Below are 27,766 nucleotides of genomic sequence, written 5' to 3' on the forward strand. Positions count from 1 at the left end.
CACACAATGAGTAGGTAACAGAGTCAGGACTTGTCTTTTGAGTCTCCTAACTTGCCCAGTCCTGTGCCCCTTCTCACACCTCTTTTCTTGCTGAGATGTGTTTGGGGAAATCACAGTGTCAAGGGGGAAAAAACCTCCTACTCTGTTAGAAGCTGGTATTGTCAGCTGGGAAAGAACTAAGTTCCAAGAGACCAATGGGTGTTCAGTGAGAAAAAGGGGTCACCAAACTGGCCCAATCCCAGAGAGATAGGCATGTGGGGAAAATCCTGGGCAAGCCGCATTGCAGGAAAAACAAAACAAAAAAATCCCTGTGGAGGAAAACTATAGAGTGGGGAGGGTAACTTTGTGAATTACCACAGTTTGGCTCAACTTCTAAAGGGCTAACATGGTTTCCTTCCACTTGAGAGAAGCAGCTGTACATATCTGCTGGGTGGGCAGGCATTATCTTAGACTTTTGAATTTATCCTTCCCGAGGGCAAGGGCAGTTTCACTTTCGTCTGAGACCCCACCACCTAGCAAGAACTCTATATAAATGAAAACCTGACTGATGACTGCATGCGTGTGTGCGTGTGTGCATGCTGGACTGCCCATTCCAGCTCCCCAGGTCACCTCCCCCAACCAGAACCCTCGGCCCAGCTCAGCGTGGGGACCACGGAGATATCAGAAAACCTAATCCTGACCAAAGACGCCAGCAGTGTCTTCACCTCCTTCCTGTGCATGTCCTGCCCAGCTTCCCTGCATCCTCTCTGTCTGGAGAGGTATGTCCTTTCTATCCCACCTAGAGGTTGGGTCCTCGGGGAGGGTACCAGCCCAGGAGGGGCTGTGACCTGACTAGCAGAGATGTACCTCCTCCCACCCCATTGCCAGCCTCAAGGACATACGAGCTGGTACAAAGCCACTAGCATCCTCTTGAAGTCCTGGGAGATCTAATTACCCAGAAGGGAGAAAGTGTTGAGTGAATGAGCACCAGGGTTTAGAATAATCAGGTTTTTGACTGCTGCGGTTAATGGGAGCCCAGGCTGCATAACTGTCCCTCTGATGTCCTGACGACGGACTCCCTCTACGGCTGGCTTTTGATTTGGAACTGCCAACTTTTCTGTCACTCCCAAAAGCTTTTCTAAATTGCCCTAACAATTACCATCTCAGGGAGCCAGCCACGCTTCAGGTCCTCGCACCGGAGTGAAGAAAGTATAGCCAAGAGGTGGGAGGCAGATGGAGACTTCCCTTAGGGCTGGCGTGAGTTCCAGTCCTGAGATTTAGTTCTGAACATTGGGGTGGGTTGGGAGGATTTGAATCTTGTTTCAGTATTACCACCATTTTACAGATGAGGAAACTGAGGCACAGTGTACCCAAGGTCACTTGCCAACAGGTTGCAGAGGTGACGTTCCTGCCTGGCCCAAGCCCCTGCTCCGTCAGTGTATTCCAGATGCCCTCAGATCTTAGATATTTTTCCCTATTTCATGTATTTGAATTTCAGAGCCCCTTGGGACCTGTTGTGCCAGCTCTGTCCTGAAGTTTTGTCTCTGAAAAGTGCCAAGGATGATGATTTTCTGCTAACATGTTTCTCAGTTAATCGGTATTTTCACCTTTTGCTATAAATAGAAAAAAAAATGCTTTCAATAGAGTTGGGACCAAGCAGCACAGGGTTTAAGCATGTCAGTCCACCCCCATTTACAGAAAAGCCTAAAGTGAAACTAACAGCGAGAGACTCATGAGCACCTACTAAGCACTAAGTATTGGGAAAAATACTTAGTTTGATCACTTTCAATAGATGTTTCCTGAGCACTTACTGTGTGCTAGATATATATCTAGGCCCTGGGGATAGATGCAGCCATGAAGAAAATCAACGTCACTGCCCTTGTAGGGCTTGCATTTGGGTGTAGGTAGCAAGCACGCATGCGCGTGTGCACGCGCACGCGCACACACACACACACACACACACACACACACAATGGAAAAATAACTGAGATTGTCCATTGTTGTAAGGGCTCTGGCAGAAATAAGCAAGAGCCTGGAGTTGGGAAAAATGGGGAAGATCTTCTAGATCCTGGGATCAGGAGGCAAAGAAGACCTGGAGAATGAAAGGGAGGCTGCCATGTGGAATGAGGAGGGAGGGTGGGCAAAGGCTCAGAGGTAGGACCTGAGGGGATGTTCCTCAGCACCAGAGGTGAAGCCAGGGTGCTGAGCAGGGCTGGACAGTGGGAGCCTGGAGGAGGAGTGTGGGTTTCTCCTCTAAAGTGAGGCAGCTGCAGGAAAGCCAAGAACAGAAGAGTGATGTGATACATTATCTCAATAATTTTCACCAAGGCCCCGCAAAGCAAGTACTACATTTTCACTCCAGCGGGTAAGCAGCGATGGAGGCTGAGAAGAAAGATGGCTCGGCCAGTGAGGAGGTGACAAAGCTACTTAGTGAACCCAGACCTGGTGAGGGTTTCTGCATCGCCCAGCTAGCTAGGGATGGACATGGCCAGAACCCCAGCTCCAGTCTCCTACCCCAGTGCCCTGCCCCCCATGTCTTGGCACTTTGTACTCTTCCTTTTGGTTTTGTTGCTGGGCCTCAGGCTGAACAGAACTTAATGGGATATGATTTGAGGGTTTGTTGGGAACATTTTGTTTCCCTATAAAATTGTAAGCCTCAGCCAAGATGTGCATTCCTTGTTGCTGGGCAACCAGGTATGACCCAGTGAGTAGTGAGGGTGATGATTCTTCTTAAAAAGTAATAGTCTACCCACCTTTCCTCCTCACAACCCCCTCGAAACCCAGACCCTCCCATCCAGTCAGAACTCACAATGAGGGGGGCAAAATACAAAGTAGATGCAAGCAGGAGAGTGTGGCAATTCTAAACAGACACTAAATGGTCTCAGCCCCCCATAGGAAAAGTAAAGGAAAGGGCCTATCCCAGTATATAGGGAAAACCCTTTATGACCCCAGTGGTGGCTTGTACTTTTACCATGTGCCACATGCTGTTTTAAGCATGTAAACATATATTAACTCATCATATCCTCACAAGAACCTTATCAAGTAGGTACTATCATCACCCCCATTTTAAAGGTGGAAAAACTGAGACACTCGGAGGTTAACATGCCCAACCAGTAAGTGGCAAGGCCAAGCAGTCTGCCCCAGATCTGAACTGAATCAAATAGAGGGATGGCCTACCTGAGAGATCTGATTGGGAGTCAGCAAGGAGAAACAGAATACATGAAAGATTTACTCAAAAGCTGGAGCTGACTCAACTCAGCTCTTATAAGGGCCCTATGGTGTGCTAGACAATTTACCTTCTACAGAAATTAGGTAAAAAGCTCAAGTGGCTGGAAAAGGAGTATAGGCAAATAGGCCATTGTATCTACCAGGGCATGGTAGGTTCTGTGAGAGAGAAGGAGAAGACACTGGGGGGATGACATCAAGGCAGATCCCCAAGGAAAGGTGACAGACTGAGGCCTGGAAAAGGAACCAAAGATGGAAGGAAAAGCATGTCCAGTGGCATTTTATCACCTTGGATGGGAATTAGTTTTTTAGGCTTCCATCTCCACTCTGCCATCACCACCCCAGACTGTGAGCAACTCAAAGCAGGGGTCATGTGTAATTTATCTTTGTGTCCTTAGGAGACAACACATATCTGATGTTTCAGATGCAGCAATCACAAAATGTTTTAACAATATGTAAACACAGAAGGTAGGAAAGGGGAATTAATGAGATTGGTCTTAACTGTAGAAGAAGGGATATTAATCGCTATTTGTTGAGCATTTAGAGCCTTTGCAAGTTCAAGAGTGGAGACATAAAAGTCCACAATGGGCACTTATGGGAGAATAAAGCAGCATAAATTGTCAGGCAGAAGGTGGTGGGACTGGGAGGGAGACCCACTAAGGAGCCATTTCAGGAAGAGCCAGTTGAGAGATGCTGAGAGCCCAGATTCAGGTGATGATCTCAAGAGTGAAGAAAAAAGGTCAAATCCGAGAACTACCAAGGAGGCTGGTTAATCAGTCTGAAAGAGGAATAGATTTGAAGGAAACCAAGAGGTTGGTCTTAGACTTGCTGAGTTGGAGATGTGGACAAAACAATCAAGTGGGGCTACCTTGTGGGCCCCAGGAAACCCTGGCCCAGGGACTGAAGGAGAAAAGAACAAGATGAGAGACACAGCAAATACCTGGAAGGCAAGTCCCACTTCCTAAACCCACCTCTGTGGCAGATATCACTAGTGAATCCCAATGCCCGGACTCCTCGAGCTCCACTCCATGTAGCCTCTACTTACCAATTAGTTGACTTGCAAGATGAAATGTATTTATTGTCCCTGTCCTAGGGGCAGCAGGGCAAGCCTTCAGACTGGGCTTACCTCTTTTCTTCTGACCGTCTGACAGAAGAAAAGAGGGAAAGGGGCAATGAAGGAGCAGAGGTGGGAGCAGTGAGTCCTCAAAGCTAATTGTCAAGTGCAAACCACTTGAGGTCCAGGTCAGAACCGTGAACTTTTCCCGCTGTAAGCCTTTAAACTCTTCTTTTAAGAAAGTCTTTAAAGGCTTACAGAGTTTAAATGCTTAAACTCTTTAAGAGTTAAAAAAAAACTTTTTAAAGAATAATCACCCAGCTGTTATTATTTATTTATTCATTCCAATTGCTGGAAAAAAACATTTATTTTTATGAATAATAATATTCCAAGGGCACAGTTTGATAACTTTCTTGATAAGCCTGACCATCTTAAATGACTACAGTTTTATTGTTTGTTGAAGACTTTAGAGAGCATGCTTTTCTTCCACTGTGGGATCTGTGGCCTGCCAGCCATTCATTCCATGCCTATTTGTTGAGCACCTGCTGCATGCTGGGCTCTGTTCTGGGTAAAGGACTGTCTCCACCAACCTCCTCATGGAGCTCACAGTCTGGCAAACTAGGACAACAGCCAGCCTCAGAGTCATCTATGTTTTTATAGGACAGTCAGCTTAACAACTGAAGAAAGAGAGAGAATGTTCTCACTCTCCTCTCAATTATCTAGGAGGCATCACAGCCAGCCTTTGAGCGTCCCAGCTTTCAACCAACAAGAGCAGGGGAATGGGTGTTCCTTCTCTCCAGAGTACAGACTCACCTCCCAGCAGGAATGGCACCCAGGAGTTGACTAGGATCTGTGGGTCCTTGGGAATCCTAGAAACCAGATTTCTAAACCAGACACATACAACCTATCTAGTGTTTAGAATTAGCAAAACTTCAGAAACAGATTGCTAAAGAAGGCATATATTCCCCCAAAAATAGTGCACTTCTAGATAACACTTGAGAGAGAATGTGGCAGGTTTCTAGACCAAGACTTCAGTGTGCCCCCGGTGTGCTTTGCTATAAGCCAGTTGATGGATATGGTGATGATGATGGGTGCTCCAGTTTGATCCACCGAGTATGTTTTCTCAGTGGTCACCATGGCTCTAGTATCAGCATGAGCCTTGGTCAGTCCTTTATCAAGCACCACCACCCCAGGCCCCCTGAAAGAGGGGAGCAGTGCCTGGCACATGAAATGAAAGAAGTGGTAACCTTTCTCTGTTGCACAGGCAGCAACAGAGGTGGCTTTTGTCAAGTTATTGGAGAGACACACAAGCCATTTAAGTTACAAAAGAATCCCCAACAGTGTGCAGTTTAACATCAACATGATGGTAGGAATAGCATGCAATTGCTTAGCCATTCCCAAAAGAGATACCCACAAGCACCAGTGTCATAGGGCAACAAGAGCATAGGGTCTTGGTGTCTCAAGACCTGGGTTCTTGTCCTGGTTGTGCCACTGATAGCTGTATGAGCTCAAACAAGTTACTTCATCTCCCGGAGCCTCAGTGTCCTCTTCCATAGAGTGGAGACAAGGCTGTTGGTCTCATGCAGTTGAGGTGCTTTAACCAGTAAATTTAGGGCATAATTATTAATGCATACACTAGCCAAGCACTGTGTGACATGTGTTATCTCACATAACCCTGTCATCAGCCTTCTGAGGTCTACAAAATATCCCCATTTTATAGCCCAAAAGGCCCAGAGAAGTTGACTTGCCTCAGGTTACCCAGCTGGAAAGTGGCACAGCTGGAGCCATTGTCAGTCATCAGATGCTGTGACCACACAGTTCAAAGCATATGGTAACAGCATCGGAGTTAGGCCCCCGGTGGGTGTAGAAAATTCAGGGAAGGGGGAACTGACATTTCTGCTCACCAGTGTATGTCAGCCTTAGTAGGATGCTGGTGCAGTGAGATGCACAGTCACAGTTTATTGAATGAATGAATGAGGTCAAAGGTATAGTATTGCAGAACAGCACTCAAGCTGGCTTCCCCAGGTTCAGTTCCAGCTCTGCCACTTACTACTTGTGTATAACATGGGATAATGATAGTCCCTCCCACAAGGGGTCACTTCGAGGATTAGTGAGTTTACATGTGAGAGCAGGTTAGTGTAGAAGCTGGCACAGAGTAGACATGTATCATCTGTGATGATGAGGATGAGGGATTTAACCAGATGGTTTCATATATATGCTGAGACTGAGCATTATAGCCATTGCCCCAAATGTCACAGCCAACAATCCATCCTCCCTCCTGCCCTCCCTGCCTTCCCCCTCCCTTCTTCCTCCCCCTTCCCACTCGCCCATCACTTTCTCCCTTCCTCTTTCCCATTCTCTCCCCGTCCCTCTCTGCCTTTTCTTCATCCATTGGCACACAGTATTTACTGTGCACAACCTATAACCAAGGGCATAAAATGAAATGACACAGGCTATGCCTTTCAGGAGCTCAAAGTTAAATAATCACAAGAGTCGGTTAAAATACCACTTAATAACTTCTATGTGGGGACAAGGCAGCAGAGAGGGGCCATTACATCAGAGTGGGCAGTCAGAGGTGGCTTCCCAAAAAAGGTGCTGTGAGCCGTCCCAGAAGGATAAGGGCTAGAAGGGCAGCCCTGCAGGTGACGGCCAGGCCGAGAGAGAACAAGCTGCTGGAGAGGCAGAGGGAGAAGAGATGAGAGGTTTGCCACCAAACTGATAGGATCAGCAGGGCCCTTTGCACTCTCTGCACTGCATACCCAGCACAGGTTCATCCCCTCACTCTGTGGTGAGGCAGCACCCGCCACTTGGTGGAGAGCCACAGCTCTGACCCAACAGCCTTAGAAGGCCCGCATGAAAGGTTAATTGGTTCATGAATGAATGATGCAGTTATAAGAGAAGTGTGCAGAAGATTCTCAAGCAAGAAGGACCCTTTGAGATCTAACCTAAGCCCCACAATCAAGAGAAAGTGGAACCTAGTAGGCCTTGTGGCCAGTAATGGGAGAAGATCAACATGTCTTTATTTGACTTCCCCCAAAAGCAGGGTGAATTGAGGATGGGATACAGGTTGTCTGTGTGGGAGTGGCCTCAGGAATCAGAATGAGGAGGGGATAACAGAGAAGAGGGAAATGCCCATGTGAGGTATACTACTGAACTGGTTACTGCCGTGGGCAACAGGGCTCAGTCCTGCCAGGAAGCTTGCAGTGAGCATGCGGGCTGCACCTCAGGATTGCCACTCCAAGGGTGCAAGGCTGGAGCATTTGTCCTGATTCCCAGCTCCCACTGGGTACAGTTTGGGTAGCTCCTGGCACTTCTAGGTCCCCTGCTTTAGGGTACCTAGTGACTCCCAGCTGCAGGAAAAGCCCTGAAGCTGAGAACAGATTCGGTGGGCACATAAGGGGGTACAGCCAGTGTGCTCAGGATTTACCCACCACCCTGCAGCTTGGAGTCACAGAGGACTGAGAAGCTGTGGCCCTGGGCATAAAAATAAATGTCACAGCTCCTTAGGAGATAATAGTACCAGCAATGGCTCCCATTAGTCAAAGTATTTCTCCACACCAAGTACCATGCTGATTGTATTATGGCATTGCCTTATGTAATGCACATACCCATTTTAGGAGGTCACTTCCAGTGACCCCCATCGTACAGATGGGGAAACGGAGGCCCAGAGCTACTTAAATAACTTGTTTAAGATCAGACAGCTAGAAATTTATAGAGCTAGGATTCAAACTCAGGTCTGTCTGACTCCATAGGCCTCCCCAAGCCTCCAGCCTCCCAGGTGATTAGAACTTTCCAGGTAGCCCAGGTACAAGGAGCATGTCAGAGTTCAAGGCTCTGAAACATTCCTCTTCAAAGAAGGCAGCATGTTGGCATGCACAGTCCAGAGAGCCAATCCAGGTACCATCAGTGATTCACCTTAGGAAGAGGCACTTTCTCCCCTCCCCATGCCTCAGTTTCCTCATCCATAAAACGGAGCTATTATAATGCCTTTCCAACCTCCTCGATGAGGATCAGCCTGGTGGGAAGAGCTTGCACAGGTTCTCTGCAGTGAAGGAGAGCCAAGTTCATGTTCTGGGTGGTATTATGCAGTGGTTAAGACTTAGACTTTGGATTCAGATGAGTCTGGAGTTGAAACCCAGAGGATAGATTTCTTTACATCCTCATACCTCAGTTTCCCCATTTGTGAAACAGGGGAACTGAGACATAAATGGAATAATGCCCATATGGGTCCTAGCACAGTAAGTGCTAGGTGTCATCATTACTTCAACCTTTAGGTATGAGATCTCAGGTAGTCCCTTAACCTCAGTGAACCAAGGTTTCCTCATGTATAACACAGACCTTTTAATACCTGCCTTATAGAGCTGCAAGGTCCAAACATGGTAATGGACATGGATGTGGGTCCTAAAACAACTTTCACAAGGGAGTTCCTCTCAGCTTTCTAGGGTCTCCAAGTGTTTTCTACTTTGCTTCACAACTGCCACACCACCACCTTCCTCCCCCCACCCCAGTCTCCCATTCTCTCCAAAATTCTTTCTTCCTGTGAAAGAACCTGTTTCTAAAAGACACCTCCTGGCCCTAAGAGAAGCTGCCTTTTTAAAGACCTGAAGAAGCTAGTGTTACAGAAATGAAGGCTTCTACTTTCCTGACTTTTATTTCTGATATTGGATCTCACTGACAATTGCCCCCCAGAATAACTTCAGGCACTTAAGTGGAAAGTGGAAGGGAAGCCCCAGGGTGAGGCTGAGGCTGGACATGTGTGCTTCCCCAAGTCCTTTTGTGGGGCATTTAACTGGAGGCTCCCCCATCCCTCCCATGAGCAACAAGGACAGTAGAGTGCACTGAGGCAGCTGGACACAGAAAAGAAGTGACTCAAGAAGACATGCTTCCCAGTCCTCAGTCTGAAAATGCCTTAGAGTAGACATCGGAGTTAAGCATTGCCCACCTCTTACCTCCTTTCTTCCTTTGCAAGTGTGTCTAGCAGAGGCCACATGTTGACTGAACATTTACTATGTATCAGACCAAGACAGCTGCAGTCCCTGCACTGTGGAGCCTGGAGTGAGCAGGGGAGCCAAATGTGGAGAAAAACAAATTACATTATTAATTATTAAAATAATAATAAAATGAAAAGGATTTTCCAGGAGCTATGAGAACATTTAGAAATGGGCTCGATACTGGGTGCATGGCAGGTTCACCCAAAGAAAGGGCTGAATTAGGCACAAAGGGGAGAGAAGCATTCCAAGCAGAGGGAGCAGCACATGCAAAAGCCCTGAGACAGGAAAGCACTTGATATGAACCCCCAGGAAAGAGGCTGGTGTTGCTGGAGCATACTGGTGGAGAAGGGATGAGACATCACAAGAAAGCAGGGGCCACACTGTAAGGGGCCTTCAAGATCTTGGCAAGGAAAGTGGATTTTCTCTGTGTGCGGGGAAAGCCACTTCAGCATTTTAAGCAAGGGCCCGACATTAACATTGCACTTTACTGTTTTAAAACATCCCCCAGCCACTGGGTGAAGAATGGATTGAGGGTAAGAACAGGGAGACCGATGAGATGGCTACTGAAGCGATCCTAGACTAATGTGGGGTGGTCATATCCGAAATAAGTGTTTGTTTGGGTGCATGTACACATAGGTAGTAAGTGATGAAGCCAAGATTCTAGCCCAGGAATGTTTGTCCCCATGATCACTCCATCCAAAGGTTATACTGAAAACAAACCTATATTTTCTTACAATACAGATTGATTCCCCCCTTTAAATTAAACTTTCAATTATTCAAATAAAACATGGACACCTTTTCCTGGTTAAAATTAAAATATTTTAGTCAAAGCTAAAGTTCATTTGACCACTGCAGTTAATTGTAGTACCCTTTCCTCTCCTCAGAGGTCCCACTTTCATGGGTTTGGAGTAGATCCTTACAGACATTTTGCTACAGGTTATATATATATATATATATATATATATATATATCCATAGAAAATATAAACTATTGTTTTGCTTTCTGTTTCACATAAATGGAATCAAACTATACATGTTGCTGTGCAACTTGCTCTTTTTTTCACTCAACAGTTTGTCTTGGAAAGCCTATGCTAGTACACATATATGGATCTTTTTTTTAACTGTTGCATAGTATTTTATGGACTGGATGTACCACAGTTTATTTAGCCCACTCACTTTCCAAAGACAGAAATGCATTTTTCTATAAATGTAGCTTTTGAAGGACTTCTGGATTTTTTTCTTTCAAAATACAGGACTTTTATTTATGCTAATGGAGGAACCCACACCACAGCGACAACACAAATATTTAGCAACACCCAGCCTGGTGACTAAGTTTTCCCATTTCCTTTCAGGTGCTTGGCATCCCTGGGACTAGCTCTTGTCCATTGCCAAGTCTCTGTTTATAGCAAAAGACTGTGTCGAGAGCAACAAGGAGAATGGTGGAATTGTTGGCTTTGATTTCAGTGCTAGGTCCTGAAGCAGGCAGCCTGGCATGATGTGAAAAAAGTATAGCTGTGGAGCCTCAGAGACTGGCTTTAGTTGTGTGACCCTGAGCAAGTCACTTTTTCTCTCTGAGCCTCAGTTTACCCACCCATAAAATGGAGTTTATAATCCTAAACCTGTAGAATGTCTGGGAGGATTAAATGCAAATCACATGTGTAAAGTGATGACCACATAAGAGCACATACATGTGCATTTAGCACCCTCTCCCATAGCCCCAGTGTAGGGGGCAGGGAGTGGGGGTCCTACATCTCTGAAGGGATCACTCAAGGTCACAGAACAATGAGTAGACAGGAATATTCTATCACTGCTGCCAGTGCAATGTGGGGGTGGCATTTGAGTTCAAAAGGGAGTAAAGGGATTTTCTGCCCACATTCTGAACACCAGCTGTGTGCCAGGCACTACCCACATCGCACTTCCTTTCATCTTCACCCCAGTAGGCAGAACTAGGTTGACCCTCTGTTCCAATATGAGGATAGGGAGACTGAGAGGGGACACCACTTACCCAGAGTATCATAAGTGGTAGAGTGAAGCCTAGTACTCCATCCCCTCTGCCTTTGCAAGCTGTTCTGGGAGGCTGCAGGTAGAAACTCTGCAGAGTGCCCCCTCCTGGAGAGACAGGGAAGCTCCTCTCATGATGACAAGTCTGTGTTCAACCATTAAGACTGCTGCACAGGAAAGAAAAATAGCTTTTCTAACCTCCATTTTTCCAAAGAGATGAGATAAAGGCTTCTTAGAGGTCTCCTCAGGACATTCTGAATCAAACCTCTTAAATGACAGAGATAATATGAAATAGACATAATTTTTGTGCAGTAAGGTGCAGTTCTCTAAAGTTCACTTGAGCAAGATGAGTGTCCTCTCCCTTGGTGAGTCAGGAATCAGGAGTCCAGCCCTGACTCTGCAGCTGGACCACCCTGTACCTGGGCCAAGTCATTTCCTTATCTCTCAACTTCCCCACCCGTCAAATAGGAGGGTGATACTGGCTGGCCATGGACTTGCCTTGCTATAACAGTCAGGGAACCAAGGGGAAAGGACTAGGGGGACTTTAAGGACAGGGCTGTCAGATTTAACAAATAAAAATACACAATATCCAGTTAAATTTTAATTTCAAATAAACAAAAAATAATTAACATTTTTATTAATATGTCCCCCATATTACATGGGGTACAACCTATACTAAAAGTTATTTGCTGTTTATCTGAAATTCAAATTTAACTGGATGTCCTATATTTTATATAGCAACCCTATTCAGGGCCCCCAGCTCCACTGGACCCTCCATTCTTTGGTACAGATAACTGATATTTCCACAGTTTCAAGATGAGTACCTGGCCACCACCTTCAAACCAGATTCCCACCACCCACTCCCACACTCCCCTGCCCACAGAATTCCTGCAGTGGAAACTGAGGTGGAAATTCATCCTGACTTAGGGAAAAGACAAGTGCTGGATTTAAATCAGTAGAGAAATCTGTGCCCGCACGTGTGTCAAAATGTTTAGAGGACACTGGATGGTCTATGAACCAAAGTCTAGGGCACATGCCTCAGTTACAGGCCAGGTCTGTGGAAGGGGGCGTGCAAGAGGCAGCCACACACGTTTGATGTTTCTCTCCCTCTTTCCTTCCCTTGCCCTCTCTATAAATAAATAAATAATATCTTTTTTTTAAGTTAAAAAAAAGTGTTGGCTAGAGGTGTGGTGCCTGGGATGCTTACAAAAATTGGTCCCATTCCGTGCCATGTCCATGTGCACATAAACTAGTGGACATCACGTCCACATGTTCTACAGAGAAACCAGCCAATGCTGTGGCCATGCACATTCACACCAGTGATTAAATGTTGCGTCCACAGCTGTGTGCGACATCTGCATGCACTTGTGCGTGGTCAGGTGCTGGTTCTGTGTGTGAGCATGTGAACTGATAAACTCTGCCTACATGTCATCACCCATAAAGGGTCCATAGAAAAGCCCACCTGGGACCACGACATATCATAGAGACACCTTCATCCTGCACCTGCCCATCAGGAGCCATCACACCATGATGCAATCGTAAACTCCAGGCACTGTACTCATGCCCACTATGCCCGCCACGCCTGCTAGACCATAGCCATTAGATTTTTTCTGAACTTAGAGCAACTGTCCAAACAGACACAGACCAAGTGGGAGTCCACACTGGGCTTTTTCCCCACAGTGGCATATTGAACCCATGTTTGTTAAATGGCTCTTACAGGTGGCACATGGCCACCCAGGTGTACAGGCACCTCTGGGTGGCCTCAGCATCCACATCTCCACGTCTCGTCCCCAGTGAGGCAGGAAAGAGAGGGAAGTTTCCTTAGGGCCTCCTCTAGGGAATGGCGAAATCAGCATCCAGAAGATAGTGGCAGCAAAAGTGCATCTCAGTTGGCATTTGACCCCCAGAGCCAAAACCTGGCACAGGAGAGATTTCCAATAAATGTGTTAATGAGTGAATGACCTGGGTGACAAATGCTATCAGGGAAGGTCAAGAAGGATGGGTTGTTCTTGCTGGGAAAATCAAGGAAGGCTTTCAGGAGGTGGTGGTAAATTTTCATCTAGGTCTCAGAAGACTAAATAGCTTGACAGAGGGAAGGGTTGGGCATCCTGGTTTAGGAGCCAAATGAACCAACACAGAAGCAGACAAATGCCAGGTATGTCATGAGGCCAGTCACTTGGCAGGAAAGTGGGATAAACACAGTAGGACTGAGAGTGAGGCAGGAGAGTTCTTTGGCACAACCTCAAAGAGGCTACTGTGAGCCCAGGAGTTGAATGCAGCTGTGAATGGGGAGTCATAGAAGGTTGTAGAGCAGGGCAGGAATGCTGTCAGAGCAACCTTGAGTGTGAGCTCCTAACCCCACGCTGCCTGATCTCTTCTGGTTTCCTTTCTCTCACACCTTATTGCTAGTTACTCTCTCTCCAGACTTTTTTGGCCACCAGCAGAAGACAGACGGTCTGAGTATAGTAGCCATTAGACTCAAGTCTGACTTTGTCAGCTTTTCAAACTGCAGCACTTATTCCCCCTTCTGCTGCCCCAATGCAAGTAGTGAGCCTGATCATGGGCAACTTTCAGGAAGGGAAACTGACCGTTTGGGAAACGGCAAGTCTGCAGAAGGAAGGGAAAGGTGGTCGCAAGCTAAGCCCAGGCTCTGTCCCCCACCCACTGTGTGTACTGGGCAAGCTGCTACCCTCTCAGGGCCTCAGCAGTAACCTCCATGTGCCAGGGTTGTTGGTGTGGCTCAAAGCACCTGGCAGGTCAGCTCCCTCTCTTCTTCTCCCCCAGGGCAGTGGTTCGTCAGCCAGAGCCTGCATTCTGGTCCCCTGGCAGGGCTATCAAATGCACATGCCTGGGCCCCACCTCCAGCAGGTCCAAGTCTGGGTGTGACCAATAATTTGCATTTCCAACATGCGTCCAAGTTTTGCTGAAGCTGTTGGTCTGGGAACCACAAAGTATTTGACCTGGCTCTGCGTCCCTGGGGAACTCTTAAGACTCTCGTGGCCCAGGCCTCACCCAAGCCCAATTTTCATCAGCATCTCTAGGTTTGGAGCCCAGACATTAATATTTTTAAAATTCCCTGGTGATCCTATGTACACTCAAGTCAGGAACTAGTCAGGGGGAGGGGTATCAGAGTAGCAGTGATACTTACCAAGTTCCTGCCACATGCCAGGTGCCAGCTCGTGCACAGTAGGTGTGCTTCCTCCTCCCACTGACACTGTGGGGTGCATGCTATCACTGTTCCCAAGTTGCATGAAGGAAGCTAAGGCTCAGAGAGAGGAAGTTACCTGCCCAAGGTCACACAACTGGGAAGTAGTAACTCTCAGACTTAGGTCTGTCCTCCCATTCACTGTTTTGTCTTCAACACTGTGAATTCCCAAACATCCAGTGATGTTTGGCAGTGATGCCTTTATAAACCGCCCACTCTCCCTGGCCTGTAACAGGGCACATGCACGTGGATTCCCTTCGCACATGTGGACCCATGCCACATATCTGTGTGTGCCCAGGCCTGTGCACGGATGCACAGCCACATCCTGAGTGTGTGCATACCTGCACCCACAGCCTTTCACACACACCTTGTCACACATTTGCCTTCTCAGGGGCCTCACAGGCACCACATGGTTTGAATCTTGTTTCTGTTTTTTAAATGCATGCAGCAGGACCATGAAGCCACCTTTAGTTTTCCTGGGAAAGCAGTCACAATTCATTTCATCTGAAATGTTCTAAGTGCCCCAGAGTGACAGGATCAGGCTAGTGTGAATCAATGGTTCATGCCACCTTAATCAGGGAAGGTCACTGTAGGGCATTTGTTCCAAGCAGGCACAGCCCACCCTGACTAGATCAGGCTGGAGTAGGGCAGATGTGAGCCCTGACCTCTGTGGAAAGAGGCCTGACTCAGTTGCCCTTCCAACAGAAGGACCCTGTGCCTCAGTATACACACCTGCATAATGGGAGATCACAATAGAAGAGGAGGGCTGTACAGTTCACAAAGCACTGTCCGAGCTTTGGTTCTGTTCAAACCTCAAGAGAGAGCCCAAGGGCCTCCTGCCCCCATAGCAGGTAAGTAGTATACTCGAGGTCACCCAGCAAGTAAAGATGCATCTAAACCAGGTCTCAGGACCAACTTAGGGGTGTGTCGTGGCTGCAGTGGTGGGTTCTGATCCATCTAAGACAGTGGCAATGCCAACAGAAATTTCTGGGAGGCACATTCCAGACCCAGAGTATCAGTAGTTGATAGTGTGGTAGTTAGTGGTAGTGTGGTAGCTAGTAGTAGTGGTGGTAGTAGAAACAACTGCATCTATCATTTATGAGGGCCATCTCTGCCAGGCACTTTTTACACACAGCATATTCCTGATCTTCCAGCAATCCCATAAGACATTTTTACTTTTACCCCATTTCACAGAGATGGAAACTGAGGCTTAGAGTGGAAAATGATTTGCGCAAGGCACCAACTCCGAACCAAAGAGCAGCTGGGATTTGAACCCAGCTCTGAAGTTCCTGGAAACAAGGGGCCAGTTGCACCCCTGGAAACAGCCTGCCCTCAGCTTACTTCTGCCTTCCCCCTCACCACTGCCTCTGCAGCCGTGGCCTCCTGCCCCCAGCATCTGAGGGAGCAGCTGGTTTTCACAGTAGCACAGAGCAGCATTGGAAAGTCTAAGGGACACAGCTACTGTGCTTACTTTTTATTTTAAATCATTTGCTCAGACAGCAGACAGGTCCACTCAGCCTTACAATGGCCCCCAAATATCAAACAGCTTCAGTGGGCAAAGTTTACTCTGGCTCCCACAGGGGTTGAAAAAATTCCCTGGGTCCCTTTGCTGAAAACAAGGATGCTCAGCCTCGGTGGTCGGGGAGGTGTCTCAGAGCAGGGGTGGTCAGAAGTCATCTTGATGGCCTGGAAAACTCACTCTGAGTCCCTCCCAGTGACCAGAGTCCCCTACTTTTCATTGATCCCAGCCTGTCAGCATGAGGTAGCTTGTTTTGGTACCCCACCCCCATACACAGAAAAAGCAAAGCCCTGTTCCCAGTTACCAGGGCAGAGAGTAAGACATATTTCATATCTCAGTGTTTCATTGTGACCCATTATTCTGACCCCTAACCCAGTGTCTGTGCCTTTACTTACCTTCCTAGCCCCTATTTATTCTGACTGATTATTCATGTCCTACCTCTAAAGCAGCTTATGAAAGTTTATCTCATACAGAAAGATTTTTTAACAATGCAAGTGAGGAATTCAAGTAGAGGGAAGAAAGGAAAAATAAGATGATGATTCCCAGGCATAATACGTGCCACTACAGTGCAGCTCCAAGAGGGCAACTGCAAGTTCAGTGCTGAGCTACCAGGCAGGCAGGCAAGGGGAAGAGGGCAACAAGTTGAGTTCCATGAGCCAAAGACTCTGTTAGATCACCCCCCATCCTCACCAAAAGGTGTGCATAATGATGACCCTTTGTGGCACGTTAGAGATGTGTCCTATTCTGTGGAGATCATCTGTTCCCTCTCCTGAGGGGCAAACCAAGGATGCTTCAGTCACATTGGCTTTTTCCAAGCCCTTTGGGGTTTCTTATGCCTTTGAAGACTTCCGCCCCACACCCATACCCTGTACCTGATTAACCTCTGCTTTTTCTTCCAAGCTCACCTAATTACACTTCCCCCAGGAAACCCATCCCAGCAGCCCAGTCTTCCCCGCTGCAGTGTCCCCAGTATATAGAACAATGTTTGGCTCCCAGTTGGTTCTCAATAAATACTTGTTGATTATTTAAATGAGTAAGTGGGTGATTGGATGCATACTACCTAATACAGCCCTAACTACTTTCCCTACCTTGACAGGGCTGAATACAGGAGGAAGAACTCGGGCTTCTTTAAATAAGAGGCTCCTGAGTACCCAGGGCCCTGGCATCTGTGACAGGCCACCCATGGCCAGTAGTCCAGCTGCTGCATACACTCTCCCTTTCCCTCCCACCTACATCACCCACCCACCTTCAGCTCTCCTATAAAGAAGTCCTCTGTGCCCCCAAAATATCCTAAGCTGGCACTCACTGTGCCCCTGAGCTTTCCTTAACAGGAACCGTGTCCCCAGAGCCAAGGTGGAATACTGTTGGGTCAGAGAATTTCAATCACAATGTTCAGTTCCCAGAGGTCCATGCACATGCCCTTCAGCAAGACATCAGGATGTTTATTTGGAATAGCCTGAGTTTTTAATGTTTGTGACAATTTTCCATTTGTTTAAAACACAGTGCCAACCAAACAAAACCCCTCAGATGGCCTGAGGCTACCATTTGTAGCACTCAAGGCTGGATCCAAAATAGCTGAGAGAGAGGAAGTCATTCTAAGCAAAGGAATTAGGGAACTGGCAGAGGCAAAGGCTTAATGGCTGGGGACAAAAATAGTGTGTGTCCAGGATGGCTGGATAGAGATGAAGTTTGGGGCAAGGATTCCTCAAATATCCAATGACAGCCGGAAGCCATTACAACAAATAATTTCTTTGTGACTAAGTCCCCCAGTCTGCACTTGGCTCTCTCCTTTTACATAATAAGTAGAACACACAAACTCTAACTCCCAGTGCTGGAGTATTTTTTACTGTGAAGGCACACTTACTGCACCTTTGCAGTTTAGACAGCATTCACACACATTTCTCTCTGGATGGCTCACCGCAGTCTAGGGGTTATTTTGCTCCCATTTTATTGATGACAAAACTGAGCCTCTGAAGGATGAAACAACTGGCCCAAGTTCATCCACAAACCTGACTCCTTGCTTAGTGCTCTGCCCTCCTCCTCTTGCACAGAAAGAAACTGATGCCTGGAACCCCACTACCCCACACCACATCCCATACCAATTCCTGGGCATTTGTGTTTCTGAATTTTCAGGGCCTGGCTGGCCTTGTCCAGCAATATTTGATCAAAGTGTATTAATTTTTAATATGCTAAATGGTGAGATGCCCTTTGATCTAACTTGAATCACCACCGTCATTTGTCTCTCACACCAGCCCCAGTTATTTCTGCTCCCCAAACTAGGCCTGTTAATTTTTAGCCAGAAGCCAGGGAGGCTATGCAAGTCCACTCCCGGGAAGAGGGCGACAGGTGGTCCTGATGGGCGGTTCCGCCTGTAGATCCTCAAAACACTGTCTTTGGATACAATGTATCAGAACTACCAGCTCCCAGCCTTCAGCCAAGTGAATCCTTGATTCACACGTGAGGAAACAGGCCCAGAGAGGAGAAACGGCTTGTCTGCAGTCACACAGCCCTTCTGCAGGGCCTAACCTCACTCGACGGTCCTCCTCCCTGTCTTAGTGAAATCCCGCCTATCCAGTCTTCCCTCTCCAGGAAGTAGTGATGAGTTACCCACACTGCCTCAAACTGGACAACAATAGTACGATATTCTCACCTGGTGCCAGACAAGCCAGATCCTAGAGGAGACATCCTACTGTGCCCCACCCTACTCCTGTGCAGAAAGCCCTGCTCTTGCCCACATTTTATAGATAGGGAAACTGAGGCACCAGGAGTCACTTAGCCAGAGTCACTCAGAACTGGGATTTGACATCTGAGTCCAAACCCCACCCAAGTCTTAGGGCTTGGTATCCCCAGCTCCAGCTCAGCTCACCTTCCCCTGAGAGAAAGAGGTGAGTGAGACCGTCTGACTACCATCTGCCACCTCAGCGTTCCAATATGAGTCTCAACACTCGAGGTTCCCGTCCTGGATTTATTTACTGGGGTGTTTGTTGTTGTGGAAGCTGCCTAACAATTTCTACCATGGAAACAGCCCTAGCAGAAAACACACATATTTTTATTTTGTGAGCTATTATTTCCAAAAAACAGAAGGGCTCACAGAAGCCTGTGGTGGGGCAGGGCAGGACACAACTGAGGAGAGTAGAGGAAATGAGAGAGAGGCTATTCTGCTCTGTCCCGGGACCCAGGATCTCAGTGTTGGGCCTGTGAATCCCCAGTGTGACCCAACCCCTGATCCACGGCCAGATTCCCAGAACTGGAGAACAATCACATTTTCAACTGATCACACTGTGGACTCCAGAACGTTTGAATCACAGACCCTCAGGAGATTCAGCAACTGGCCTCTCTCTGAGTCAGTCAGAAGGGGCCCAGGAAATGGACATGGGCTATCCCCACCCCCGCCGAACTCCCTAGTGAAGCTCTTTATTTACACCAAACTCTATGAGGAGCCCCAAAGTATGAACAGACCCCAGCAGGGCCACTTCAGGGTTTGCAGACCTTGGAACCCTGGATCCTTAGGACCCATTCATCCTATTGAGCTCCCCTATTGTCAAGATGGGGAAACTGAGTCTCAGAGAAAGGAATTGGGTGGCCAAAGGCACAGCAAACTGCTACAAAAGGCCAATGTTGACTGGCCATAGCCCCCTTCCTCCAAGGCCCACCGGCCTTTTCAGTTCTCCTTTCTTCCCTTTGTTAAAACCCACTCCCAGGAAAAAGCCTGAAACTCACTCACACCAATGTATCCAGAACTGATGATGGCTTTCCCTCTCAGGGAATCCAAAGGAACTGGTACTTTTAGTTAAAGAAATGAAGCCCAAGTAGAAGAATTTCAGACATTTGCTGTGGATAGAAATGGACAAAAGAGAAAAGACAAGGAACCTTCCTTCAGTTCCTAGGATCACACTACATCATGTGTGATTGGAACAGGGCTGACCTGGGTTCTCGGGGCCAAGGAGCTTCCCCAAGGCAGCAGCTTGATCTCGTGAGTGCCTCAGTCTACCCATCTGTAAAATGGCCATAACCCAACTCTGGAATCCCTCATTCTCAGTGCACAAGCAGGACATTGGATCTGCAGAACTTACCTACACTAATAGGCAAGGTGGGTGTAGGAGCTATCCCTGGGCTATCCTGTAGGGTCCCAACCACTCTGGCACTTGGACACTCCCAATGAAGATCTCATTGTCAGCATTAGAGGAGCCTCAGCACCTAAGCCCCAGATGGGGACATGACCATCTCCCTGCACCCCTGAACCATAGACTGCTGGGCTCCCAGAACCACTGAGCTTTTATATCCATGCACCACTGGACTCTCCCCTTCACATCACTCTACCTAGCACCCAGCACAGCCTGGGCCCACAGTGGAGGTTCACGAAATGTGCATTGAATCAATGGGTGGATGAATGAATGAGCCGACAAATGACAGACTGCTAGAATCCCATAACTATGTGACATTAGACCACATGTTCCCATAACTGTAACAGCAGAAAGTTTCATCACTCTAACCCCAGCATGCTAACAATGGTGTCATTCTAGGGATCCCTCTGGAGTCCCCCTTCTCACAGGTGGACTGAGGCAGAGGTCTGATGAGGTGTGTTCCTCCTTCTCCCCTCCCAGTCCACCCCTCAGCTTTCTTCATTAAACCATAGGTGATCTGCAGTTAGGCTGGCCTCAGGGACAAGATTGACATTGCCCAGCTCCAGGGGACTATTTGTTCTGCATTTTCCACAATTGACATCCTAGGCCAGGCTCATAACACTTGAGCATGTCACCTTCATCCAGTGGGCGGGAGGATTCTAAGGTGGTTGGTGGCTTCAAGTGCCAGGCCCTGAGGGAAAGAATTGGTCCTTTCCCCAAGGCACAGGTGGGACATAAACCCCAAAACAGGTAAGTCCTGCTGTGGTCAAGGACATGCTAGAGGTGACAGCTGGGAGATGCAGTCTGCCTGGGGTAGAAAGGAAGGCCTCACAGCAGAGGGGCCCTGAGAATGGCCTCACTAGCATAGATGGAAGGAAAGGCTTTTCCTAGCTCACTGAACAGCATGAGCAAGGCAGGAAGTGTACCAGGTCACTGGTTAGGAAAAAATTAAATGACATGCCAGGGATTTGGGGTGACACAGTGTAGCATCAAAAGAAAGAGAGAAGCAAGGGGAAGCACTTGCCTTTGAAGGGGCCCAGTACCCAGTGAAGCTGGCCCACTCTACTGGATCTGGCCTCTGTCTGTCACACACCTGAATTTCCACCATGAGAGGTTTCTGTTTCAGGTTCCTCTTCCACAGCACAAATGTACCCAAGGGAAGATGGAGCCATAACCACTAGCATCAGCTGAGCATCCACCACCCCGCAGGCACCACTCGAACATGTCTCGTGTGTCTACTGGGTGGTCAGCTCCTCAGGGCAGGCACTTTGTCTGTTTTCTGCTCTATCCCAGTGTCCAGAACGGTGCCAGGCACATAGTAGGCACTCAACATATACTCATTGACTGCATGAATTATCTCATAAGATGCTCACAAGCACCTGTGGGTTATATACACTCACCATCCCCATTGCAAAGGAAGGCACTAAGACTCAGAGAGCTAAGGGCAGAGTCTGTGATTTGCACCCAGGCAGAAGCTTCTGAGTCTGTGCTCAACAGGGTGGACAGGTGTAAAGCAGGAACAAGGGTGCAGGTGCAAGGTCAGCATGATGGTAGCTGCTGTAACAAATGACCACAAACCAGGTGGCTTTGAACAGGAGAAATTTATTCTTTAACAGTTCTGGAGGCCAGAAGTCTGAAATCAAGGTGTTGGCAGGGCCATGCTCCCTCCAAAGGTTCTAGGGAACATTCCAGTCCTTCCCTCTTCCAGCTTCCGTTGGCTCTGGGATTTCCTTGGCTTGTGGCTGCATCACTCCAATCTCTACGTCCGTCTCCACACAGGCTTCTTTCCCTCTGTGACTGTGTCTTCTCCTCTTCCATCTCTTACAAGGACACTGGTCACTGGGCTTGGGGCTCTTCTGAATAATCCAGGGTGACCTCATCTCAAGATCCTTAATCATATCTGCAAAGACCATTTTCCCAAATAAGGTCACATTCACAGGTTCTGGGGAGCACTGGGCACTGGGCTTCTTTCCCTGTCCTTTGCCATGTGGCCAGACCCACTTGGGACAATTCCAGGAGTGTGTGTCTCTCTCCTGAGCCCTCCAGACTAACCTCTCTGCACTCTGCCCACAGGTTTGCCAGGCACCGCTCCAGACCTGGAAAAGAGAAAGCAGATTTTTGGACAAAACTTTATACCTCCAAAGAAGCCAAAAACCTTCCTGCAGCTCGTGTGGGAAGCGCTGCAAGATGTGACGCTGATCATCCTGGAAATCGCCGCCATCATCTCCCTGGGGCTGTCCTTCTACCACCCACCTGGCGAGAGCAACGAAGGTAAGTCAGGGGCCCTCCCTGCAACATGCCTGCTGGGCCACACCAGAGGGCACTCAGGACTCACACTGACTGCTCCTTCCAGGTGAGGAACCAGGCCCAAAGACACCCACAGCCAATCAGTGGCTGAGATCCTGGGCTGAGGGCCCCGCCTCCAGTGTTCCTATATGTGAAATGCAAGGGCTGGGCCAACAACAGTAGTAATTACAGTGATCATTTATTGACCACTTACAGCATGCCAAGCTCTGGGCTAAGATGTTGTCCTCCTAACAGCCCATGAGGGAAGGTCCATGATTGTGCCCATTTTACAGACAAGGGAACCAAGACACAAAGAAGTGCATTAATTTGCTCATGGTCACCCAGGTAATGAAGAGTCGTTATGTTTTAATGAGTGGAGATCGTTAGAAAAACTGCTGCCCAGGCCCGTCCCTGAGAGACTCTGGTTCTGTTGGAAGGGGCCCAAGTGAGGGGGTGACTCCAGACGTATGTCCAGAGTGCTCTCTGAGGGCTCCCCACTCTCATACCTGAGGACACAGTCCCCAGATTGCTTGCCTAGTGTGCTGCATTCACACTCTTATTTGACAGTGCTTCATCCCCATTCACAGAGGTCCCTCTCAGATTCCCTGCCCACTGGGTGCTCCAGCTTCTGGAGGACCCTCCTTCAGCTTTAAAGCTGGGCTTCTCCTCAGAACCCCAAGTCACTCATTCACTGAGGCATGCAACTGTGAAAAAAATATATGCACCAAATATTCTAGAACTGGGATTGCAAATTACAGCCCACAGGCCAAATCGGACTTACTCTCCTGCTTTTGTATGACCCATGAGCTAAGATTGGTTTTTATATTTTTAATGGTTGAAAAAAGTAAAAATAATACTACTTTGTGACATGTAACTTTTATATGAAATTCATATTTCATTGTATAAAAATAAAGTTTTATTGGAACACCCCCATTTCTTTTTCATATTGTCTATGGCTGCTTTCCCACTACAATGACAGGCTCCAGTAGCTTCAACAAAGACTATATGACCCACAAAGCTTAAAATACTTGCTATCTGGCCCTTTATTTTTTTAAAGATTTTATTTATTTATTTTTAGAGAGGGGAAGGGAAGAAGAAAGAGAGGGAGAGAAATATCAATGTGTGGCTGCTTCTTTAGTGCCCCCTACTGAGGACCTGGCCCCCAACCCAAGCATGTGCCCTGACTGGGAATCCAACCATGACCATTTGGTTTGCAGTCCAGTGCTCAATCCACTGAGCCACACCAGCCAGGGCGCTATCTGGCCTTTTAGAGAGAAAGTTTGCCAACCTCTGTCCCAGAAGATGAGGATGGCAAGTTTTGCCTCAAGAAAACTGTTCTCCTTCTCCCTAACTCACTCCCCTCCAAGTGTGGAAGGAGAAAAAAATGGTTGAAGACACTTTCTGAAGAAGCCCCCTGGGTTAGAATCCTGTGTCCATCACGTCACAACTGTGTGACCTTAAGCAAATCACTTTCCTTCTCTCATCCTGTTTCCTCATTTACAAAACAGGGTAAGTGATTTACCCTGGAACGTTTATTATGAGGAGGTGATGAAAGGATGTGTGACCAGTGTCTGACAGCCTGGTACATGCAGGTGCCCAGTGGGTGTAGGCCCTGCTGGTCGTACATATAAGTCCTTTAGCTTCTCCATTTCCAATACTATTCTCAATCTCCCCCTGTCTATTTTGTGCCTACCAATTATGCTTCTTATTCCATGTACCTTTTCCCCCTATTCTCCCCGCTCCCCTTCCCCACTGATAACACTCCATGTGATCTCCATTTCTGTGGTTCTGTTCCTTTTCTAGTTATTTGCTTAGTTTGTTTTTGCTTTTGTTTTAGGTTCACTTGTTGATAGTTACAAGTTTTTTGTCCTTTTACTGTTCATAGTTCTGATCTTCTTTTTCTTAGATAAGTCCCTTTAACATTTCATATACTAAGGGAACAGTGATGATGAACTCCTTGAACTTGACCTTATCTGGGAAGCACTTTATCTGCCCTTCCAATCTAAATGAAAGCTTTGCTGGATAGAGCAATCTTGGATGTAGGTCCTTGCCTTTCATGACTTGGAATACTTCTTTCCAGCCCCTTCTTGCCTGCAAGATTTCTTTTGAGAAATCAGCTGATAGTCTTATGGGAACTCCTTTGTAGGTAACTGCCCCCTTTTCTCTTGCTGCTTTTAAGGCTATCTCCTTATATTTAATCTTGAGTGATTTAATTATGTTGTATCTTGGTGTGTTTCTCCTTGGATCCAACTTCTTTGGGACTCTGAGCTTCCTAGACTTGCAAGTCTATTTCCTTTGCCAAATTAGGGAAGTTCTCATTCATTATTTGCTCAAATAAGTTTTCCATTTCTTGTTCTCCTCTTCTTCTGGCACCCCTATGATTAGGATGTTGAGACATTTAAAGTTGTCCCAGAGACTCCTAAGCCTCTCCTCATTTTTTTGAATTCTTGTTTCTTCATTCTGTTCCAGTTGAATGTTTGTTTCTTTCTTCTGTTTCAAATCTTTGATTTGAGTCCCAGTTTCCTTCCCTTCACTCTTGGTTCTCTGTATATTTTTCTTTATTTCATTTTGTATAGCCTTCACTTCCTCTATTTTGTGACCACAGTCAACCATTTCTGTGAGCATCCTGATTACCAGTGTTTTGAACTCTGTGTCTGATAGGTTAGCTATCTCCTCATCTCTTAGTTCCTTTTCTGGGGTTTTGATCTATTCTTTCATTTGGGTCATATTCCTTTATCTTGGTGCCCCTGGTACTTAGTAAGGGGCTGAGCCTTAGGTTTTCACCACTGCAGGGCAACCCACTTTGTAGCATTGTGGTGCTGTCTGTGTGGTTCCCTCGGTCAGAGAGGCAACAGTCTCACCTGCTTGGCTCTTTCCCCGCTTTCAGTCACTTCCCTTGTTTCCCACAAGTGGATTGTGCCCTTTAAGGTGCTGATTCCCAGGTGGGTGAGCTTATGTATGTTCTAGGATCCTGTGGGCCCCTCCAACAAACTCTCCTGTGAGACTGGGAGTTTCTCCTGCCACTGTAGCCACCACAGGTTTTTATAGCCAGAGGCTTTGAGGTTTTAGTTTCCTGCACTGAAACCCTGGGTGCATGGTCTGTCTCACTCCCTAGTTGTTCCTCCCAGCTTATCTGTATGTGAATGTGGAATATCCTGGTCCGCCAGATGCCTCCTCGCCCAGTCCAGTCCACCAGCCGCTGCCTTGTCATGTGTCCTTGCCTCCCCAGCTTCCCGTCTCTGTCCCTCCTACCAGTTTGGATGAATGTTTCTTTAACACCTTCGTTGTGAGACTTCTAGACAGTTTGATTTTCTGGTAGTTCTGGTTGTTTTTTGTTTTTAAATTGGTTGTTATCCTTCTTTTGGTTGTGCGAGGAAGCAAAGCATATTTACCTATGCCTCCATCTTGACTGGAAGCTGTATTGATCCACTCAGTGTTTTCTAATGAATATGTGGCATTAACAGATTATCGTATGAGGTTTGCTGCTTCAGGCAAACAAATAAAAAAGGAATAACATATAAGAAATAACCATTTTGAGCCTCATTTCCCCATATGCAGATGTCGTCTCTCATGTTTCCTGAACACCTGTTCCCCCATCTCCTCCCAAACTAGAGTTGCCCAGGAAACCAAATAACCAAGTCTCTTAGGTGAACTGCCTCAATTTTATACATAATATTACTAAGTTGATTTCTTTTTCTGCACAACCTCTCTCTAAAAAGGGTTTAAAGACATAATATGAGGTCAGGTAGAAAGTCAGACAGAAAAGGGAATGGAAACAAATAAACCAACTATGTTGACACTTTGATTGGGATATAAAATTTTTTTTTGAGCTTCCTGACAGGCAAGGCAGAAAGGGAATTAGGATGATTTGCATATCTCAAGTTATCAACAAAGGAAAAACAGTTCTTTAGGAAGATAGCATGTCCCCGGACAATGAATTCTGGGACAAAATTTCACATAGGATATTATAAGAGATGAATAATGGGCAGCATTCTTTGCAGAAGTTTTACAGAAAATACAGAAAATTGTACATGGCTATTTGAATAAGCCTTGAACAGAGCTAAGGGTGCAACACAAAAACATAATAATTGTCCTTACTATTTTTATAGCCACCACTAGCTGAGAAGTTCATTTGATCCTCACAACAACCCTGTGGGTAGGTGTTGTCATTATCTAAGAAACCAAGGCCCTGCGATAGGAAACTGTGTGCTCCATCACACTCTAGGAAGCACAGAGCCATGAGTCAGACAGAGACATTCCGGCTTCTGAGCCTTCGCTTCTATCCTACAGAAAGGGATGAGGTTAACGCAGTGCCAGCTGAGAAAGTGACCTCATGTGACCCAATTCAGTGCGAGATTAGAATTCAGAGGGCAAGTGGTGGAAGGGGTGCAGTGGGAACACACATAGCGCTCTCAGTGTGTGCCAGGGAGAGCTTCCCCAGAGCCCTCCAGGCTGATGGCTGTGATCACCTTCATCATCAGGAGGTGGAAACCAAGGCCCAGAGTGGGGAAGGCCTTGCCTAAGGTCACACAGCTTGTACTCAGTAGGGGTGGATTTGAAACCTGAGTCTTCTGTTTCTTTTCACTGCCCCTCCCTGCCTCCAGCTTAGACACTAGTGCAGACCGCAGTCTGGGTTGATGAGGGTAGCAGTGCATGCTCTAGTCCTGCAGAGTGAATTCCTGAACTTTGCGATGGTACCTACACCTCCCTGACACCCAGACCCTGGCCTGAGCTCTAAGCTCTGAGCTCTGGATCAACCATGTTGCCAGGACCACCCCCATGCCAGACACAGGCTTCAGTAGTCATATAAAAAACGGTGCTGGCAATTGGCTAATAGGCTGTAGAGTTAGCACCCACAGCCCTTCCCTGTTTTCTTGCTCAGCTCAGAGATCTCCAGACACTTGTCAAGGTCACACAACATGTTTGTGGCAGGACTGGAGTTGGCACACCCCTGCTCCCAACTCTGCCCATGACAGCTACCTGAGTGCCAAAGTGCCAGCAGAGAGACAGGCACACAGTGGGTGCTTAGAAAGTGTTTGTGGTTTGACCGGTTTTGAGGGCCTTTATTCGTTGCCAGGCCCTGGTCCACCTAGGAGGTAGCTTCCCCATTTTACTGATTAAACAGAGGGAGTCCCAGAGAGGCCACATGGGTTCCCCAAGGTCATGCAGAGCTGAAGTCCACACTCTAGAAAACCCCAGTTCCAGGGAAAACAGCTGCAGGTTCCCCAGGCCCTGTGGTTACAAACTCTAGACCCTGTCCCTGTCCTACTCTGAGGATGACCCAGTGGAGATCTCTGCAAGGCCTGCCTGCTCCTTTCTTTCTTCCCCTTCCTGGTCTCTTCCCGCTAATTGTATCAGGGGCAGCAGGAGTTGTTCCCAGGGT

General features: G+C 47.3%; 1 protein-coding gene across 11 annotated transcripts in view; it reads left to right on the forward strand.

Moving 5' to 3' along the window:
* ATP2B2 (ATPase plasma membrane Ca2+ transporting 2) overlaps positions 1-27,766 on the forward strand; it is a 377,186-nt gene that overhangs the window by 257,593 nt on the left and 91,827 nt on the right. For all 11 annotated transcript variants that reach the window (XM_045832091.1, XM_045832092.1, XM_045832100.1 and 8 more), the window contains one exon: positions 22,171-22,368. In XM_045832091.1, coding sequence (XP_045688047.1) covers positions 22,171-22,368 — 198 coding nt within the window. The remainder of the gene's footprint in view (positions 1-22,170; positions 22,369-27,766) is intronic.

This window comes from Phyllostomus hastatus, unplaced genomic scaffold (genome assembly GCF_019186645.2).
Source record: "Phyllostomus hastatus isolate PE091 unplaced genomic scaffold, TTU_PhHast_1.1 phas_contig_16, whole genome shotgun sequence".
Taxonomy (NCBI): Eukaryota; Metazoa; Chordata; class Mammalia; order Chiroptera; family Phyllostomidae; genus Phyllostomus; species Phyllostomus hastatus.